The sequence below is a fragment of the Tursiops truncatus genome, chromosome 15 (genome assembly GCF_011762595.2).
Source record: "Tursiops truncatus isolate mTurTru1 chromosome 15, mTurTru1.mat.Y, whole genome shotgun sequence".
In the NCBI taxonomy this organism is placed as follows: Eukaryota; Metazoa; Chordata; class Mammalia; order Artiodactyla; family Delphinidae; genus Tursiops; species Tursiops truncatus.
Genome location: NC_047048.1, coordinates 57916228 through 57936167, shown reverse-complemented (window position 1 = coordinate 57936167; position 19940 = coordinate 57916228). Strand labels below are relative to the sequence as shown.

General features: G+C 46.8%; 1 protein-coding gene and 1 long non-coding RNA gene across 8 annotated transcripts in view; one reads left to right on the top strand and one right to left on the bottom strand.

Annotated features, from left to right (window-relative positions):
* LOC109552678 (uncharacterized) overlaps positions 1 to 1687 on the bottom strand; it is a 59981-nt gene extending 58294 nt beyond the window's left edge. For all 3 annotated transcript variants that reach the window (XR_012326241.1, XR_012326240.1, XR_002179580.3), the window contains exon 1: positions 105 to 1687. This is a non-coding gene — a long non-coding RNA (uncharacterized lncRNA). The remainder of the gene's footprint in view (positions 1 to 104) is intronic.
* Positions 1688 to 1741: 54 nt separating this feature from the next.
* The window catches only part of STK35 (serine/threonine kinase 35), a 45934-nt gene continuing 27735 nt past the window's right edge, over positions 1742 to 19940 (top strand). For 3 of the 5 annotated variants that reach the window (XR_002179559.3, XM_019950865.3, XM_019950864.3), the window contains exons 1-3: positions 1742 to 2195; positions 2789 to 3389; positions 16332 to 17081. Coding sequence is in view for 3 of the 5 variants with exons in the window: in XM_019950865.3 (XP_019806424.1) it covers positions 1890 to 2195; positions 2789 to 3389; positions 16332 to 17044 (1620 nt within the window). In the remaining 2 variants the exon portion in view is untranslated. The remainder of the gene's footprint in view (positions 2196 to 2788; positions 3390 to 16331; positions 17082 to 19940) is intronic. The other 2 variants (XR_012326239.1, XM_019950863.3) reach the window with 1 other exon arrangement.

Here is a 19940-nt window from a genome sequence, read left to right as displayed (position 1 = left end):
CAACTCCTTTCAGTGCCATTCCTACCAAAAATGCATAACCTAATTCTAATCATGAGAAAATACCAGACAAATCTAAACTTAGGGACATCTACAAAATAACTCACCAGTACTCTTCAAAAATGTTAAGGTCAGGGCTTCCCTGGTGGCGCAGTGGTTTAGAGTCCGCCTGCCGATGCAGGGGACACAGGTTCGTGCCCCGGTCCGGGGAGATCCCACATGCCGCGGAGCGGCTAGGCCCGTGAGCCATGGCCGCTGAGCCTGTGCGTCCGGAGGCTGTGCTCCGCAGCGGGAGAGGCCACAACAGTGAGACGCCCGTGTACCGCAAAAAAAAAAAAAAAAAAAAAAAAGTTAAGGTCATAAAGGACAAAGAAAAGCTGAATAATTAACTGCCTTTCTAGAGTAAAGGAAACTCTGGAGTCATGACAACTAAATGCAAAATGATCCTGACTGGATCGTAGGAAATAGCTATATTATTGGGACAATTAGCAAAATTTAAATATGGAAGGCATATTAAAGAATTGCATTATTGTCAAAATTCTTGATTTTGATAATTGTACTGAGATTTTGCAAGAGAATATCCATGTTCTTAGGAAGAACACACAGAAATATTTAGGAATGAAAGGGAATGATGTCTGAAATTTAGTGTAAAGTGGTTTTGGGGGAAAAGAAAATACAAAAACATATTATATATAATACATACACAAACAAATACACAAGAGAGAATATGATAATGCAAATGTAGTAAAATATAACAAATTATTATTATGGTTAAAAATATGAGATTCTTTACTATTCTTGTAATTTATATGTAAATTTGAAATTTTATCCAAAAGAAGTTAAGTTTTTAGTGACCACACTAACAAAGTGGCCTGTTCCCAACCCCCAGGCACTCTTTAGCTCATTCTTTTCCTCTATTACACTTACATTGTCAAAAATGATCCTATGTATTTATTTAATAATATCTAACATTTAATGTGTGCAAGGCCCTGTCCTCTTCTAAGCGCTTTAACTGTCTAACCTCAGTGAATCCTTCAACTACTGTTCTTCCCATATTACAGATGAGGACAAGAGACACTTAAGAAAGTGTTATGTGCACAAAGTCACCCATATGATTTGACGAGGCACAGAACCTCAACTAAGGTAGAGACTGTCTTGTTCGCCGCTCTTTCCCCAACAATTTAGAACAAAAACGGTGCCTAGCACATTACAGGCACTCAATATCTGTAGATTCAGTTTACAAATATGGAGCACCTACTCGGCACTGAGGTACAAAGCAGTAACAAAATATTTAAAGATTCATGTCTAAATGGAGCTTACATTCAGCACTCTCAGCCCTGCACCCAATTAGCCACTTCAGATTTATATCAAAATCTAAATATTTATATATTAATATTTATTTATATATTAATATTTTATATAATATATATATTTTTTATTTGGGGCTATCAACCCTGGGAGGCAAGGCCGAGTCTACCCATTTTTCAGAAGGGGAAACTGAGGCTCCAAGTGGGGCAATGTTTTGCCCAGGATCAAGGGGCTTAATAGGAGACTGGGCGTGGATTCCATCCCAGTGCGGGCGGTTCCCAGGCAAGACCTATGAATCAATTAAACCGACCAATCCAATCAACCAATCAGTATTTATTAGGGCCTACTGGGTACAGCTCCTCTTCATGCAGCGCAGGCAAGGAAGAGAGGAGGTTGCGGTGCGCAGGCGGCTGCGGAGACCGGAGGCCGCTGCCCGATCGCGGGAATTTGGCGCCAGTTTTTTGTTGGTTGGGTGTTCTCGCCTGTGATTGGGCCCCGGCCCCGCGTGGGCTCACCCGGCTGCTACTGGTCGGCCGACCTTGGCAGGACCCCGGCGGCGCAGTACTCGGCTGGCCTCCCGGGGGATGGGCCACCAGGAGCCCCCGCTGGCCCGAGTGCGGGCGGGACGTGCGGCTTATATAAAAAGGTTACGTAAAGGGCTCAGCTGGCGCGAACACGTGGAGAGCCGCGGGAGCCCTGACGCCCAGTTGTCCCTCGAGAGCACCGCTGCCGTCACCCGTACAGCAACAGGCTCTGGCGCACGCCCGACCCGGGCCACGGTCTCTCGCCCGGCTAGGTACCCGAAGCAGCCCTGGCCCGGAGCGGACCACCCCCAGCTGGGGGCCTTAGAGGGGAAACGCGCTGCCCGGAAGTGGAAGGGCGCAGGCCAGGTAAGGGCGCGGTCCGCGGAGTGAAAGCTAGCACCCAAACTGGAACTACGCCCGCCGCCTCGGGCGTCTGGGGAGGGCAGTTGGGCCCCCGGTTGGGCGCGCTCAGGGACTCCGGACTTTCAAGCCAACCCCTTACACCCGCAGCCCGGCGGGACTTGGGTCGGTCCGCTGGGCTCCGCTCCGGCTTAATTCAATGGACTGTTTACACCCGGGAGAACACAGGGCGGGACGCGGGGAGGGGCATCCCAGAGGGAGCCAAGCGGAAAAAAGATCTCCACAGTCCGAATTTCTTCTTAAGGGCGATTTTCATAAGTCACGAAAGCTGCGAGTCCTTGTTTCTCGTATTGCTATACAATAAGTTAACTGAAAAGGCGGGGAGTTTCTGCTTTTCTTTCCGGCTCCCCCTCTGAGCCAGTGCCCCGTGGTTTCGTCTTTCCCGCTTTCCCCTCCCCTCCCCCGTTCAGTCAGCAGCCGTGCCTTCCGTCTTAAAGGGGCCGTGCCGGCCGGAGGAGGAGGTGGTGGGACGCCCTGAGGCCTGCGCTGCTTGCCTCCCGGCCTTGGCCTGGTCGTTTAACCGATTCCTTCGCCCGCAGGTCACAATCCAGGGTCCCGCTCCTCCGCGTCCCGGGGCCGGACGGAGGGATGTGGCAGGGGGGTCCCGGGCAGCGCCGTTGCTGCTCCCCCCGCCGCCCGCAGCCATGGAAACGGGGGAGGAGGACGGCGCCCGCAGAGGTACACAAAGCCCCGAGCGGAAAAGGCGAAGCCCAGTGCCGCGGGCGCTCAGCGCGAAGCTGAGGCCGGCGGCTGTGGCCCAGGCCATGGATCCGGTGGCGGCCGAGGCCCCGGGCGAGGCCTACCTGGCGCGGCGGCGGCCGGAGGGCGGCGGCGGGTCGGCGCGGCCGCGCTACAGCCTTTTGGCGGAGATCGGGCGCGGCAGCTACGGCGTGGTGTACGAGGCAGTGGCCGGGCGCAGCGGGGCCCGGGTGGCGGTCAAGAAGATCCGCTGCGACGCCCCCGAGAACGTGGAGCTGGCGCTAGCCGAATTCTGGGCCCTGACCAGCCTCAAGCGGCGCCACCAAAACGTCGTGCAGTTTGAGGAGTGCGTCCTGCAGCGCAACGGGCTAGCCCAGCGCATGAGCCACGGCAACAAGAGCTCACAGCTTTACCTGCGCCTGGTGGAAACCTCGCTCAAAGGTAGGAATGCCGAGGGCCGCCCTGGCCACGCATGGCCTGGACCCACGAATCTGCTGGGCTCGCCCCAAACTGACCCCTAGACCCTGGTCCCGGTTCTGTCGCCCTGGACCCGACACACCCTCCTTTCCGGGGCAGATATTCGGGCCGCCCTCTCCTCTCCGGATCCATGATTAGTCCCCGGCACTAATGTTAGCTGGTATTTTAATAACAAGGGCTCATTAAGTGCTAACCATTGTCGTAGGAAGTGCTCCATAAGTGTGAACCATTACTATGAAACGTGTAGCACTTTTAAGGTCGGACTTGGGAGTGGAGGGCGTTGGGTTCAGAGTCGGTGGAAGAACTGCCGAGCCCCCTCACACTCTAGGGCCTCTTCTGTTTCCCTCCCAAAGCAAACAAAAAAACTTTGCTGGACCCACCCACACCCGCTCCCTGTCTGGTTCCAAAAATCCTGACACCCTCCGGCTCCACCCGGCTAACTCTTGTTTCCTGGTCTTCCTTTTCCTCTGAGACCCCCCCACCCCCACCCCCCACCAGCCCTTCATCCCAGGGCAGTCAAGCAAACCGGCAGTTTTCAGCCTAGGTCCTCTAGGGGCCTGCAGAATAATAACTCCACAGGTGGGTCGAGAGCTGTCACACAACACACCTAACATCTTTTTCTTCCCTTTTACAGCCACCCTCTGAGGCTGGCTTCCAAGTGGTTTTATTTATAGGGACGATGGGGCTCAGTGAAGCAAGGGGATTTTGCAGTCCTGGGAGGGCTAGTCCTGGTTTCGGGGTTTTAACTGCAGTTAGGGAGTGTGTGCATCCTGAGTGCTCACGTGCCTTGTTCAAACTACAAGTAGCCAAGGGTCTGTTCATAGAAGAGAGAGCCAGTGGACTAGGAAGGCCTGAGGAGACTTCCTCAGGAGAGAAGTTGCTAATCTGAGACCCAGCTCTGCCCTAGATCTCTTACAGAGTGACTTGAGGTACAACTTGAAAAGTAAATCCTCTTCTCTTTCTATAAGTGGAGAAACTAAGGTTTAGAGGTGAACGAACCTAAGTTGATGAAGGTTAATCAGCTTGTAAGGGAGGTATGGTTGTACTCCTGGTTTGTTTACAATTTTTCATAGCTTAAGCGATGTGAACTTAGATCTGTCTTGATTCAAGGCCTCAATCCTTTTAAAAGGTGTAATGGTTTCCTCCCTCCCCAAAGGATGATCTAGGTCTGACCTTAGTAAGAGCAGGTAGGATTTGGGGTGGGGTTGGATAGGGCGTTTTGTTTGGAGCTTTTGCCTGACTATCCTCCAGGCCCATCCCAAGAGAACTCCTGGTCCTGTTTCAGGTCAGTTGTTTGACAGCGGATTGAGGACATGCTCAATATTACCCGGGGTCCTTTTTCAAAATAGGCTTCTACTTTTTATGCCCATCCCTGCCCCATCCATCCTGAAAAGCCCACCCTCTCTCCAGGGTAAATATATTTGTTTTGAAAAGACTTTTCCAGGAGATTCTTTCAGCTTACCTGTATTCTACAGGCTCTTCACTTCACTCTCAGACTGTCTTTTCTGTGGTTAATGAATGGTCTGGACTTCCAACTTACATGACTGCCTTGGGATGTAGGAGTTTGCTTTTCCAAAGGATCCTCTTCTATCCTCAGCTCATTGATACCAGTTTTGAAACTTCAACCTGGGTTGGAAGTCTTTGTTTTGTGTCCCTACGTATACTGTTCAAACTTTCCTCACTTGTAGAATTTGTCAAAACTCCGCAGTAAACAGTGGCAGCATAACACAGGCTTTGGGGTTAGACTCACTTTTAGTCATAGTTTGTCTCAGCTGACTGCATGGGACAAGTTGTTTCAAACCTGTGGGGAGCATTCCTTTACTAATAGGGTGAGGGTTCCTCTGTCATAGGGTTGCTGTGCAGCCTGGGAATGTCAACAAGTGCTCCAGATGAGGAGAAATTTGCTGCTTCAGTAAGTTCAGGTTACGTTTTGAATCTTCTTCCACTGTCATCCCCTTCGAAATTCACAATGTTCCTGTTCAAGTTTCCCAAACTTGACCATGGAACACATTCTGTTTCCTGTACTGTAGGCAGCGCCAAGTTGACAGAAACACTGGTATTTTCTTCCTCCCTTTGTGAACTAAAACTGAGGCCTAAAAGAAACGAAGTATTTTGCTTTAGCCCACATACTTAATATGTCCCTTTTAGTTATTTGGAGTCTTAAATATATGAGCCTCTACTATGGGTCAGTTAGTATTCTGGGATTAGGGAGAGAGCAGTAAAGACGATGCATGTTGCCTCTGCTTATAAACTGATATTCAGATTTATGTGTCAAGTGTAAAGTTAACAAGCAGTTAACAGGCGTTAAGCTTTTTGCTATCAGTATTAAAGTGGAGAACAAATATCCAAATTACTCCAGGTTAAGTTTTCCTGACTTCAGCTTCCAAAATTTAGCAGTCCTGATATGCCGCCGGGGCAGATTCCTTCTAGTTTGCAAGTAATCTGGTTCAGCTCTGTCTGTAAACAGATGCGGTCACCTCTTGCCCCGACTCCTGCAATTTAGGATAATTTTGAATAGACTGAAAAGTGTTAATCTGCCTTAAAGTCTCAATGAACCAAATCCACAAACTTTTACTGAGGTCCCTATGGTGGTATTTGCAGAGGAAAAAAAAAAAACTCTTTGTCCCAAAGGAATTAATTTGAAGTTTGAGGACACGTAGAAGACTCAAATGCTAATCAAGGTCATGGAAGAAAAGGCAAGTTGGCTCATTAATGGCTTTGTTCTGTGTTGTACATATTAACAAGAATGAGAATCAGGAGTTAGCCAGAAGTTAGCAGAGAAGGTGGGCTTTGAAAGAAGGGGGCCTAGGAACACATGAATAGGTAGAGAAGAGACTGCTATTTATTTCACAGTTTGGCCAAATAGAGAACAAATAGAGAATGGTTGTCTGTCTCCTTTCTCCTCCCCCCTCTCCAAGTATCAACTCCACTAGAAGGCATTTCTCTAGTTTTAAAAAATTATGTATGAATAAACCAATATCAAAAAAGGGGTAAGGGGACTTCTTAATGCAGTTCTTCATCTTCTCCACTTAGATAGACTTCTGTGTCTTATGTCTTTCCTTTCTCTCTGAACAAAGACCAAAAAGTCCTACCCAGAGCATTAAATAGAGAACAGAAGTTTCAGACAGTCAATAGTGAGCCATCTTAGATGTCTGATCTGGCCTTCTGTTTCACAGGGAAGGAAATTGAAGCCCAGAAAAGAGACAGGACTTGCCCCAGATGAGTTAGTGGTAGTATTCAAACCAGTCTCCCAGGCTTTTTTAAACCAGATTAACAATCCTGTAAATTATTTGGTTGATGGGTTGGTGGCTTTGTTTAACTTTTAAGAACTTTTAATTAAAAAAGGGTTAACAGTTTGCTTTTATCCCCTTGTTTCCATTGCCAAAGGACCCTGTCCTGATTGCACCTAAAACTGAATTCAAGATTACTGCCACTTAGACAGCAGGCATGCCAGAGCTCATTGTCAAACTCAGAAATTCTGATGCTCTCTACAAAGTGCACACTGATCCTTATACAAATAGCAGCAAATAAAGACAAAAAAAAAAAAAATCCACAACAAACTGTCAAGGCTCATAAAACTGAATAATTAGAAGTTTGGAAAAGCCAGGAACCTAGCTTATCCCAACTTGGTAAAACGTGACATGTTCCGCTTGACCAATTATTTGACGTTTGCTGTACTCAAGATACCTGGAGGGGCTTTCACATGGGTGGGAATCTTGGCCCTTGCGAGGCAGTCTTGTCTGCACGCCGATGCACGGTGTGACTGTGAGCCATACACTGCACTAGAAGAAGCTATGCAGAGTTTCCTCCACGAGGCATGCAGAAGGCTTGGCCATGACAGTCGTGCAAGGTCATGAGTGGTGGGTGTCCCAGAAAACAGTAGAGGTTCCCTCTGGGAGCATAGAGGCCTGGGGAAGCAAGGAAGGAGGTAGACCTCAGGAAGCTGAGGGGGAGCCAGTGTCTTAGTGGATGGGTTGTTGGCCTGCAAACTCCTCTCAGCCCATTGAGAGCCCAGGGAAATCTTGGGCTCAGAGCTGGGTGCCCCCTTCCCAGGATGCTGGGAAGCACCTCTGAATTCTCTACTGCAGCTTTGGGGTCTCAGAGTTTAGAGATCCCTGGGTAAAGGCAGGGAGCTGAATGGTAGTCTTCGGCTACCCTGACCTAGATATAAAGGCAGCATTTAGGGTCCCGGGAAATGAATGGGATACAGTAGAACATTGGTATTGACTGGGAGTCGGAAGGTCTTAGTCCCAGTTTCACCCTGTTAATAAAAGCTAAAACTCACTGATTGCTGTGTGCCAAGAGCTGTTCTAAAGGCTTTATGCCTCTTAACTGTTTCAGTCTTCGTAACCACCTTTTGAAGTCAATACTATAATTATCCCTATTTTACGAGTGAGACAACTTGAGGCGCTGAGGTTAGTGACATTGCCCGATGTATAGCAGCTAAGCAGAACCAAGCCAGGCTCCAAGCCCCGGCATTCTGGATTGAGTCCGCTTTCCTTCACAGCTGCGCTGCACTCTTGGGACAGGTGGCTTAAGTTCTGGGCTCTCCTGTTTTTCTTGTTGTTAAATGGGTGTAATCATATTTTACTCAGAAGCTAATGGCTACTATCTATTTTCAATTATGTGTTAACCAGTACTTGTGGCACTGCTGATTTCTACTGGTGCCTCCGCTAGGTCTCAGCTGCCAGGGACCCTCTGCCTCCTTTCTGTTCTGCTCTCGATTGTCTTGGGACAACCACACAGACTTTCCTTTTCTCTTGCTACTGACAGACTGCTTTCCTTCTGTGTGCATTGGGGGTTTTAGATACCAGCCCCAGGAGATAGAAGCAACACTTACTTGAGAGCTTTGATTAATTGGCATTGTATTGGGTAGGGCTTTTTACAGTGTAAGTACACTCTCAAAGAGAGCTTAGCTTCCCAATAGAACATCAGTTTATTTTCAGCTCGAACTTGGCTTTTGGTGGTATTTAGCCACGGGCCCTCCTCAGTAACTCACAAATTCTGGATGCTTACATAGTTGTCTTAATCTAAACATTCTTCATGCCCTATACTAGAACGTTCTCTGATATTTCTCTGTTTTAAGCCTCTCCAGCTAACAGTTCTCATCTTGATTCATTTCACCCAGTTATTGATCACCTACTCAATGTGTGTGAGGTGCATTGCGGGAGCCCAGAGACATGGTCTCGTTCCGCTGTGGTGCCCAGTCTAAGGGAGGAGGTGGGCACAGCACAACCAATGATACTTCACTGCAGCCCGTGAGAGGTGCTTTAGGGGGGACAGCTGGCAGGAATGTGGACTAAGTTTAGAGGAGGGAAGGAGGAGTTGTAAAAGGGTAAACCAGAAGTGAGCCTGGCACGCAGTAAGGCTAGGCATGTGGCAAGGACCATTGCACATGGAGAGAGAAACAACCAGGACTGCCCTACTCCCCAGTCTGCCTGGCCAGTGGAATCTGCATTTTTAACAAGAGCCTTGCAATGTTCCAAGTCCTAATAGCTAACCTTAGATTTTTATGGTTCATCCTCTCATTTAATCCTCTCCACTTTAGGTTGGAGTTTTTGTAACCTGGTTTTACACACAAGAAAATCAAGATCCATTAAGTCAAGTAACTTGTCCATTCCCACAGTGGTGAAAGGTCAGGCTCTAGGTTTATATCCAGATGTCTTTGCAATTTTTAACATGATTAACACCCAGTAGTTGTCTGCTCTGGTGTCCAGGCACCTTGCAAGAGGCTTCGTATGTCACAATTAAGCCTCCCAACAGCCCATTGAGGTAAGTGTCTCTTCCCAATTTATGGAAAATGAAATATTCATGGGGTCTTTTTTAGCAGTTTGCCCAGGGTCACATTAGCCATGAAAGTGTGGGAGTGGGTGGTTTTGACCCCAGGCCTGGCTGGCTCCTTCTCCTTTCCCCCTGGGCCTGAGAGTTCCTAACTGGCCTCTTGGCCTCTACAGGACACTGCATCTTGCCCTGGCAGCCACCCTGAGCGGGTGTGTTCCGTAGTGCACAAAGACATTTGATTAATGAAGTACTTTGAATTGAACACACCCTGTGGTGTTGACACTGGACCCAGCCTCTTTATAGTGACACAGCTCAAGGTCATTGAGGCTGGGAGGAGGGCTTGGTCTATGTGCTCATTTTGGGAGAATGTGCTGAATGGTCCTCATCTTCAGCATCTTCTCAGGACTGATCTTCTGAACCACTTCTTTAGTTAAAAGTTGTATATTAAAATTTTTATTTAATCAGCAGGGATAGCTATGGTCATAACAAATTCAAACCTCATTTCTGGATTCCTTTATAATATTTTCTTAAACATAACTTCCAAATTTTATATCTTATGTCTCACTTCACATTAAACATGCTTATGATGTGTTATGTGATCTTCTCTTTTGGCTTTTTAAGTAAATTTTGTTGAAGTAAAACATGGCCCTTTAAGCATTCAACTAAGTGGCAATGCCATTATTAACCATTAATTACTCGTGGACACTTGTTCTAACTCCTTACTTGTACTGTGCTGTGTGGAATACCAGTTCTGTGTGTCTTTAGTGCTTGGTGTGCCCTTTTGTTGCTGGTAGTGGTAGGTTTTTGTTTTTGTTTTGCCTTTTTGGTACTCTTCTTTTAGAATAAATTCCTGGAGTGGGATTTTTATGTCGTGTTGAGCATTTTGAAGACTTGTGATAAATATTGCTGAATTGTTTATCTCAGCATGCTTATCAAAATCATAATTAATCCTCTGTGAAAAATGAATCAGTGAGTTATGTGGTTGGCCTATCAATACTGGAGACTTAAGGAACATTGAACTCTTTGGGGGCGTCCATAAGAGTACTTAAGGAGGAACTGTCACAGTGGGAAGTGGAACATCCAGGTGTTAACTTCTGCTGCAGGCAGTGAGAGGCAGCAGTAAAGCATCAGGGTTAGGAATCCAGGCTGTGGAGACTCTGGGGTCTGCCTCTGTGAGACTGTAGTGAGACCGAAGGCAAGTTACTTAATCTTTTGAGCCTCAGTTTCCTCACTTGTGAAAGGGTCATGTACGTAGATGCAAGTTGGGAGTAAGAAGAGAGAATTGGCTTCTTCCTTCCTTCCATCACATGTGAAGTGACGAGTTGCTCAGTTCTGTTGATTCTAAACCTCCAAGACCTTTCTCCCATCCCCTTCCTGCCTCCTCCCTGGCCAGCCCTCACTTCTTCAGCTTTCAGGACCTCCTGATGCATCTCTTGGCCTCTAGTCTGTCTTCCACTTCTAACTCTTCTTGCCTCCAGAGGGAACCTGTTTCGTCGATTCTCAGACGTGTTCTTCCACATGTTAACATCTCTGAAATCAGAACTCAGTCAGTGGCAAACCAGAGTGTTGTCAACAGCTTGGATGTCTTACCTAAACGGTACATCTAACTTTACATTGGTGACTTATTAGTTTCAATAAGCAGCTTATCTTTCTAAAATACTTAAAGAACTTTTAGTCACTTCCCATTTCTTAGAGTTCACATTCTTGTAGTCTGCCAGATACCATTATGAGCAGACTCCAGCTTCACCTCCAGCCTCATTTCTCCCCATCTCCTACCACATCTCTTTTGTGATTACCCCAGGTTACGTGGGTCCCTCGCTGCACGCTTACACCCCCCTGTGCCGTGTGCTCACTCTCTTCACCCCAGGAAACACAGTGCATGAGCTGCTTACTCTCAGCCTGCCCTTCTCTCGTCCTAACCACCCTTCCCTACCCCTCAGGCAGAGCTGCCTCCTCTTCCTTATTCTCGTAGCTGCAGTCATTCTGCTTCCAATGGCTGGAAGCCTTCATAAGGGCAGAGGCTTTTGCTCATCGCATGTTTGGGGTCTGCCAAGCAGTGCATGCTCTAGCATAACTGTGTACTTATACTAGAGCATAGCAGATGCCAGCCATTATATAGGGGAGGGATAAACAACAAGGTTCTGCTGTACAGCACAGGGAGCTGTGTTCACTATCCTGTGGCAAACCATAATGGAAAAGAACATGTACATGTATAACTGAGTCACTTTGCTGTACAGCAGAGATCGGCACAACATTGTAAATCAACTATATTTCAATATAAAAAAAAAGTCGAATTTCTGGAGGATGCTTGGAAATAGGCTTATAAAATTCTGAGTATTTTGTATCCCTTTCCAGGAAGTGCCTGCCTTTCCACAGCTCATACTGACTTACCGTCATGCTGAGCCTCCTGACCTCAAGTTTCTGAATACAGCCCATTTTGTTGGGAGACTTCAGCCACTGCTTATGCCCATGAGTAATGAGATGCGAGGCACCTGCTTGATTTTTTTTAACTTTATTTTTTAAAATTTATTTATTTGGCAGCGCCGGGACTTAGTTGCAGCACTTGGGATCTTGATAGCCGAGTGTGGGATCTTTTAGTTACAGCATGTGGGACCTAGTTCCCTGACCAGGGATCGAACCCAGGGATCGCTCCTGCATTGGGAGCACCAAGTCTTAGCCACTGGACCACCAGGGAAGTCCCTTGCTTGATTTTTTTTTTTAATTGTTTCCCTTTGAACTGTGGCGTAGGATATGTTTTGAAATACAGAGTTTATTTTGTGGTCTTCTGGCTACTGGACTTGGGAAAGGTAATAAAACGCCCCTGAAGGTAGGCCTGCCGCTGATCAAAGTGCATTTCTTTGCCCCCTGTAACCTGGGAGTTAGCACATTCTGGTGGAGGGATGTGGCTGTGCAGGATCGCACCTTACCAACCACTCACGGCTGTGATAAATAGTTCCTGGAACCCAGTGGGCTCTCAAAGGTTGATTTGCCACAAATCCTTATCACCTTCAAATAACACTCTCTTTTCTACAGCTCTGGGCAGCTAAATTTTCAGCCCTTTTTAGTCTTACAGAACTGTCAGATTTATACCAAACAAGGGAATTATAAAACTTAAGTAAATTTTGTTTGTTTCTATCAGTTCAAAAAACTGAATTTCATGTGAGGATTCTACTAGTGTCTGCATCTGTTTGTTCCAGTTTTACATCCCAAAACTGGGGAAGTAACCACAGGGTGGCTTCAGTGACCCACTGGGGTCGCTGTGAAACAGACCTGAGCTGAAACTCCACTGGTCACCTGACCTCTATTGGCCCCCTACCCTGACTGGACCATGGTGACGTTTTGAGTCTCCAGGAATTTGTGTCAGCTTAGAACCAGTGTTCGATAATCCCTGGAAGTTTGACCATTTTCCCTTCCCCAGTGCGCAGTCACCCTGGTAAATGAGACTTGGGCTTTGGCAGGTCAGAAGAGGAAAGTTACCTGGGAAATCAGGCACATGTCGAGTAGGTTAGCTTTCAGGCTGGGTCCTAAGGTACACATTCAGATGCACCTGCACAGATGTGGGGAGAGGGGTCACCTTTTACGTAGAGAGGTCACCCCAAATAAAAGTGGCCTGCTCTGGCTAGAATATGGATTTTAGCTATTACAGCCTGAGAAATGTGATATCATCATCCATTTTCATTTTCTGATCTCAGTTTCATCTTTTGCCTAACGTGTGAAAGCTGTATTCTCTGGCCTCCAGCACTGAGAGTATTGAAATCCGTGACTTGCTAGGACTTGGCTGGGGTCTGGTGGGAATGATGATGTAGGAGATGGTAAAGGATGTGATTCCCCCAAAGTACCTTATACTCTGCCGACTGTGATGTAACTCAGGAGTATGTGGTGTAAGTGTCATTCTCATTTGATGGATGAGAAGACTGAGTCTCAGAGGTTCAGGGACTTGCCCCAGGTTCTAGCTATCTTCCCATCATACTCAGTCTCGAAACCACCCAGTAAACCGGGGGCAGAATTGGGGTCTCAAGCTAGACTCCTGTCTTCTGGTCTTCTATTACTCTTCTGTTACTGTGTGCTCTTCTACTACTTGCTTCTCAACAGAAATGCACCCAGTGCGTTGAGTGCCGCATTCCCTCCTTCCATCTGGCTGTGATGAGAGGTAGCTGAGAGGCCCAGTAGACAATCTGCCTGAAGGAAAGGGCTGGAATTCTTACATGCCTCTTATGTTTTTTGTGGGCAGTTGGGATTCCTTCATGAAAACACATACTGCAGCTTCTCATGAAATAAGCCCAAGGTCCTACCCTGTGCAAAGTGCTTTTTGTCTCTGGGACAAGTAGCTACGTCCCCCACTTTCCATTCTGTCATGCTCACTGATGCTTTGTCTGCTTCCTGTCCAGTTCTGTCATCTCTACAAACAGCCCCCTTCTTTGGCGTCTCCTGACCTTAGCTCATTCCCCAGAGCAAGTCCCTCGATCCCAGGCCTCATCTACCCACTCACTCACTGACTGAGGGCACTTCTTTACCTTTTTTTTTCCTTTCCCTGGATTCTCATAACCTGGACTTATATGTAGTCTGTTTTACAGAGTTGTTGTCTTTTTATTTCAATTGCCATAGTTACCAACTTTGTGTATAAAATAATCATCATTCCCCACCCTTTATTTCCCCACCAGAAGTTTCACTGTTTTCTGATGTGGCCTTTGCAGAAGGAATTTGATGCCTTTTTAATAGTTTCCTTTCTGGCTCTACCACCCCCAAACATTTCTTGCTCTCCTTTTTATGGGTCTTTACTCGGGAGTCTAGGTTGATTGATCAGGGCTCAGATCACCACTTCATTTTGCAGTCTTTTATTTATTTATTTATTTTTAATTTATTTTTGGCTGCGTTGCGTCTTTGTTGCTGCATGCGGGCTTTCTCTAGTTGCAGTGAGCGGGGGCTACTCTTCGTTGCAGTGCATGGGCTTCTTATGGTGGTGGCTTCTCTTGTTGCGGAGCATGGGCTCTAGGCACAGCGGGCTTCAGTAGTTCTGGCTCAAGGTCTTAGTTGCTCAGCGGCCTGTGGGATCTTCCTGGACCAGGACTTGAACCCGTGTCCCCTGAATTGGCAAGCAGATTCTTAACCACTGTGCCACCAGGGAAGTCCCTGGGGTCCTTTTAGATAGAACCTCAGCCTACTGGAGCAGATGACCTAGAAAGAGGATTATGAGATGGGAAACAACTGATTTAAAAAAAAAAAATCTGCCCTAAACTAGTTCTACCTGTATGACTTTTGATTGTGAGCAGTATAAACAAATTATATAATTACAGGGGAAATGTGGTCTGTCAGATCGTGGTCAAAAACCTAAAGCTGGGCTTCCCTGGTGGCACAGTGGTTGAGAGTCCGCCTGCCGACGCAGGGGACACGGGTTCGTGCCCCGGTCCAGGAGGATCACGCGTGCCGCGGAGCGGCTGGGCCCGTGAGCCATGGCCTCTGGGCCTGTGCGTCCGGAGCCTGTGCTCCGCAACGGGAGAGGCCACAACAGTGAGAGGCCCGCGTACCACAAAAAAAACAAAACAAAACAAAACAGAAAAACCTAAAGCTTTTGCCTTGTCCGTCTAGTCATCTTCTTGGATCAACCTAGAACTTCCAGACCACTGGCTTTTTGTAGGCTATGTTCCTTGGTAATTTCGGGGCTTAGCAACATCTCATCTGGATCACCCATTCTCTTTGTAATAAAGTAAATGACTAGTGAAAGAAACCCTCTGGCAGAGGCTGTGTGCGGGGTTGCAGCCTTCATTTTTGGTAGAATGGAGACACTGTACGGGGGATCAGAGGACTTTTCCTCAGGGTCTGGCTCAGTCACGAATGATCCATGTGACCACCTGGGGCTGACCCAGCCTCATCAGCAAGATGAGACACCTGCCTACTTAGGCTCAAGCTTTTTGGGCTCTTGCAGTCACCAAATAACTTCATGCTAAGGCTTCAGTGTACCGTTAATTGCTTTATAAAGTGTATTGGGATTTGTTTGGAGATGCCAGTCAGCAGCTTTCCTGGAGTTTCTGTGGTTCAAAAGGAAAGACTTTCTGAGGAAGGCAGAGCTGGAGTTTCAAGTTTCCACATAACTTGATGACATCTTACATCCACTTCAGACTTCCTATGTACACCTCTCTGGTCCGTTTATTCCTGTGCCTCGTTATCCATCCCATCTCAGCCTAGAGTTTCCTTCTGGCTTCTCCCTGCTGATTTACTGCCTGTCTCTTAGGGGTCACTCAAGTCCTGCCCCTTCGGACTTCTTTAGATCTGGTGACTCCTACCCACCCTTCACTGTTCGTAAAACTTGACCTTGATGCAGATGCACAGCTAATGATGCTTGCTGTTTTAAACATCCGTTATCTCCTTCAAACTAAACTTCATAGAGATGGGCCTGTCACTTACCTAACTTGTGCTAGGCATGTGGTGGGCTACCAGAAAACACTGAGTTGGAGTGTGTCTGAAATAAACTTGTAGTGCCATTCTAGTTGCATCGGCAAGAATCCCTACACTAGGCAGGAAGGAAGGAAGGGAGGGAAGGTCTTTGGCTTAGCATGGAGTAACAGACATTTGACGGTCTTCTCACATATTTTCCCTCGTCTCAGCTGCAGCCCTGGGAGACGTGGGTGGTATGGTGCTGGCTGTTTGGAGACAGTGTAATGAAACACAGTGGTGCTGCAGTCATGGATTTGAGTCTGTTAACTCTTAAGTCGCTGTGAGCCTCAGGTTCTTCATTTTATTAGATGGGGCTATTTCTTCCTACCTCCTAGGGTGGTAGTAAATATTAAATTGAACGTCAGGTGCCAGTGTTGGTACTCTGTGTTACACATGGCCATTTACAGGTGAAGAAGCAAAAGTGGAAACTGGGAAAGGTGAACTAAGTTGCCTCCTGGCTAATCATCAGTAAACCAGGGTTCCCTTATCTTGTTATCACTTGACTCACCCTGTATGAGTAGAGATGGGCCTTATTGTGCAGAGTTGGCTCCGTGCCAGTTATGCTGGTCCTCTTGGATTGGAGCGATCATCATCACTGTCACTCCTACTCTAATATGCTACAGCCCTTTAGTCTACAAGTGGTGTGACTGTGTCCATCTCACTTGGGCTCTTTCTGGTCTTCCCTTGATTTAGGAGAAAGGATCCTGGGTTATGCTGAGGAGCCCTGCTATCTCTGGTTTGTCATGGAGTTCTGTGAAGGTGGAGACCTGAATCAGTATGTCCTGTCCCGGAGGCCGGACCCAGCCACCAACAAGAGCTTCATGCTACAGCTCACGAGCGCCATTGCCTTCCTGCACAAAAACCACATCGTGCACAGGGACCTAAAGCCAGACAACATCCTCATCACAGAGCGGTCTGGCACCCCCATCCTCAAGGTGGCAGACTTTGGACTAAGCAAGGTCTGTGCTGGGCTGGCCCCCCGAGGTAAAGAGGGCAATCAAGACAACAAAAATGTGAATGTGAATAAATACTGGCTGTCCTCAGCCTGTGGCTCAGACTTCTACATGGCCCCTGAAGTCTGGGAGGGACACTACACAGCCAAGGCTGACATCTTTGCCCTGGGCATTATCATCTGGGCAATGATAGAAAGAATCACTTTCATTGACTCTGAGACCAAGAAGGAGCTCCTGGGGACCTATATCAAACAGGGGACTGAGATCGTCCCTGTTGGTGAGGCGCTGCTAGAAAACCCAAAGATGGAGTTGCACATCCCCCAGAAACGCAGGACTTCCATGTCTGAGGGGATCAAGCAGCTCTTGAAAGATATGTTAGCTGCTAACCCACAGGACCGGCCTGATGCCTTTGAACTTGAAACCAGAATGGACCAGGTCACATGTGCTGCTTAAAATTCAGGGCAAAGCATCTTGGGTGTTTTTAAACTAGGTGAGTGTACTTCTTTTTGTTCTGCATGCACACTTCCTGGACTACTGGATTCTTCAATCTGAGCCCAGGGAGGCGGGGGGTATGGAGTTGGGGGCAAATGCAGCGTTGAAGAGAACTAAGTGCTGGTTACCAAAGATTCCTCCCAAGTCTCAATGAAGAAATTGAGGGGTTATTTGAGTACAAATGAGAAAGTCTAGGGAAGTTTTGAGTAGACATTGCATTTGAGCTGAGTCTCTTAAGTTTTTTAGAAATACTTTCTCATCAATAAATGCTTACTGTAGAAAATGTGCAAAAGAAGTACGGACATTTTTTTCAGCATATAAACACTGTCCCCAATTTGTATCCTTCCTACTCGCACATCCAATTCTGCATAGTTTAGATCATGCTCTTTTAGGTTTAGTTTCCTGCTCTTCCATTCAGCTCTAACCCAAGCATTTTCCATGTCATACTTTGAAAGCATGGCCTTCAGTACTTGACATTCTATTATAGGTACAGTAACGTAACCATTCTCCCACTTCAGATAGCACATGTCCATTTCTCCATTTTAGATACTATAAACAGTGTGTGAGTGACTATTCTTTTAGAGAAATCTTTGCTTATTTAACAGATTGATTGTGGGCTTTCATTTGTCAAGTACCGTGCTAGGCTCTGGGATAACAGTGGTAAGCAAAATCAGAAAACATACCCCATCCTCATGACTTCTGCGGCTTAGTCAAGGAGAGAAACATTAAATCAGTATTTATCATAGTTGCTTTGCAACGAACGTAAGGAAATTGACCTTTCAGGGAATAGTGCCCAGAAGCAAGAGTAGGGAATTGGAAGCTGAGGGGAGCATCCCAGGTAAAAGGCCTAGCCTCTGCAAGGGACCTGAAGCCAGCGGGAGCCTAGCATATTGGAGAGCTTCCAGCAGTTTGGAGTAGTGAAGGATGTAGTAGACAGGTGGTAGTTGGGGAGGACAGTGGCCTGCTGGAGCGTGGATAGAGCTGAGGTGGATAATCCAAAAGTGTGTACCAGGAACAGCACTGGTAGTTCAGTTGGACCAGAGTCTGAGATGTGAGCAAGGGAAATAAGACTAGAAATAAGGTGAAACATGGGACCCTGGAATTTGACCTTGACTTAGTAGGCATTTGGGAGCCATATGCAAAGCAGAGCAGAGCAATGTAGCATTAAGAGCTTCAGCATGTGTAAGCTGATTTGAACCGGAGATTGGGAGACCAGTTGGACCAATTATTTGATTCACGCTAGTAAGGGATGTTGTTGAACCTAAATGTAGTAGCACTGAGGATAGAGGAGTGCTTGGATCTTTGGGGCAGAATTGGCAAGGCAACTGGCCAATATTGAAGTAGAAGGAAGTAATAGATGTTGGGAGATTAATGTCAGTAGATATACATGCTGGCTAGCGTATTGGTCAGGTTTGATTCATTTTCCTTAAAGGGAATGGAAAAGAAAAGAACATTGAATACTTACCATGAATGCTAGGTATTTTCACATGTACCATTTTGTTTCACCTTTGCAACCCTGCAAGGGTTAAGTCATTTACCCACGATCCTACTAATTTAAGGGCAGGTATATCTTAACTCATGTTCCTTCTCCCCCCCAGCCCCTTTTTTCTTAGTATCAAGATGGCAAACTGGAAATAAGCTAGACTTAGATTTTGCTGAAGGCTTGAGAGGAGGTGATAGGGGGTGGAAGCAGATCCCAGTGGTCATGAGGAAGGAGCCTCAGCACCTGGGGCACAGAGCCCTCCATTACCTAGGTGGGTTCTTAGTCCCTTCTTTCCCTTCATCACCCTCACATTTCTGGTTGGTATTGGTTAATGCTGATTTGAGCCTGGTTATGCTTCAGTATTCAGTGAACTTACTTCTCAAATGAGTCACTCCAGGTTTAATTCTTCCATTCCACAAACATGATCTTCCAGGTGCCAGGCCAGTTTGTCCTACTGCCCAGTGAGTAAGAGAACAGCGTTCTTAAAGCTAGGTTTGGGGTAGTACCATGTTCGAGCCTAAAAAGCGTTGGCTAGACAGTATTTTAATTGTATTTCATGCTGTCACTTTCCATTTCCATCTCATCTTTTCTACTTTAAAAAAACCTCTTAGAATTCAAGTTTGCCCTGGGGTAGAAAGAAGGTTGTCATTGGAAGAGGGATCTGAATTTGGGTTAGGATTATGGGGTTGTCATAACTAATTGAAATCATGGCTCCCACTTGGACATCCACACTTGGACATCCACAGCTCGGCAGATTTGTGCTTTGTTGCAGGGCAAAGTTAAAGTTAAAGCTTAATAGCAGTGATTGCTTCAGGTAGGAGAAATAGGTGACCTTGGGATGAGAAAAGATCAGAAACATAGTTACGGCCAAGTGTCCCAGACTCTGACAACTAATGAGGACAGTGCTTGGTCAGTTGGTACCTATGCTGCCCTGTCCTAGCTGGGCACTTAGAACTGTGGGCCGGGTCCAGGGCCCTGGTCTTTGTGACCAGGAGCTGAGCCTTGTAGTGCCAGAGGTTCAAATCAGTTGTGGTATAAATGAGTATTTGGCTGGTTAGAGAATCAGAGGCTTGAGCTGGGAGGAACTATTGAGTCTAAACTCCCCTCTCTCCCAATCAAGCTTTATAGATGGAGAAGCTAATTCCATATATTCATTCAACACATTTATTGAGAAACTATTTGCCAGGGACTATTTCAGGCACAGAAGATACATTAGTGAGCAAAACCAACAAAAATTCTTACAGTTGTAGAGCTTACATCTACTGGGGAGACAGACATAACTTAGCTGTGGGTTAGTGGAGGGATATAGACCAGGATAAGGGAGATCAGAATGCAGGGAGGTGAAGGATGGAGGTATACTTCCAAGTGGAAGAG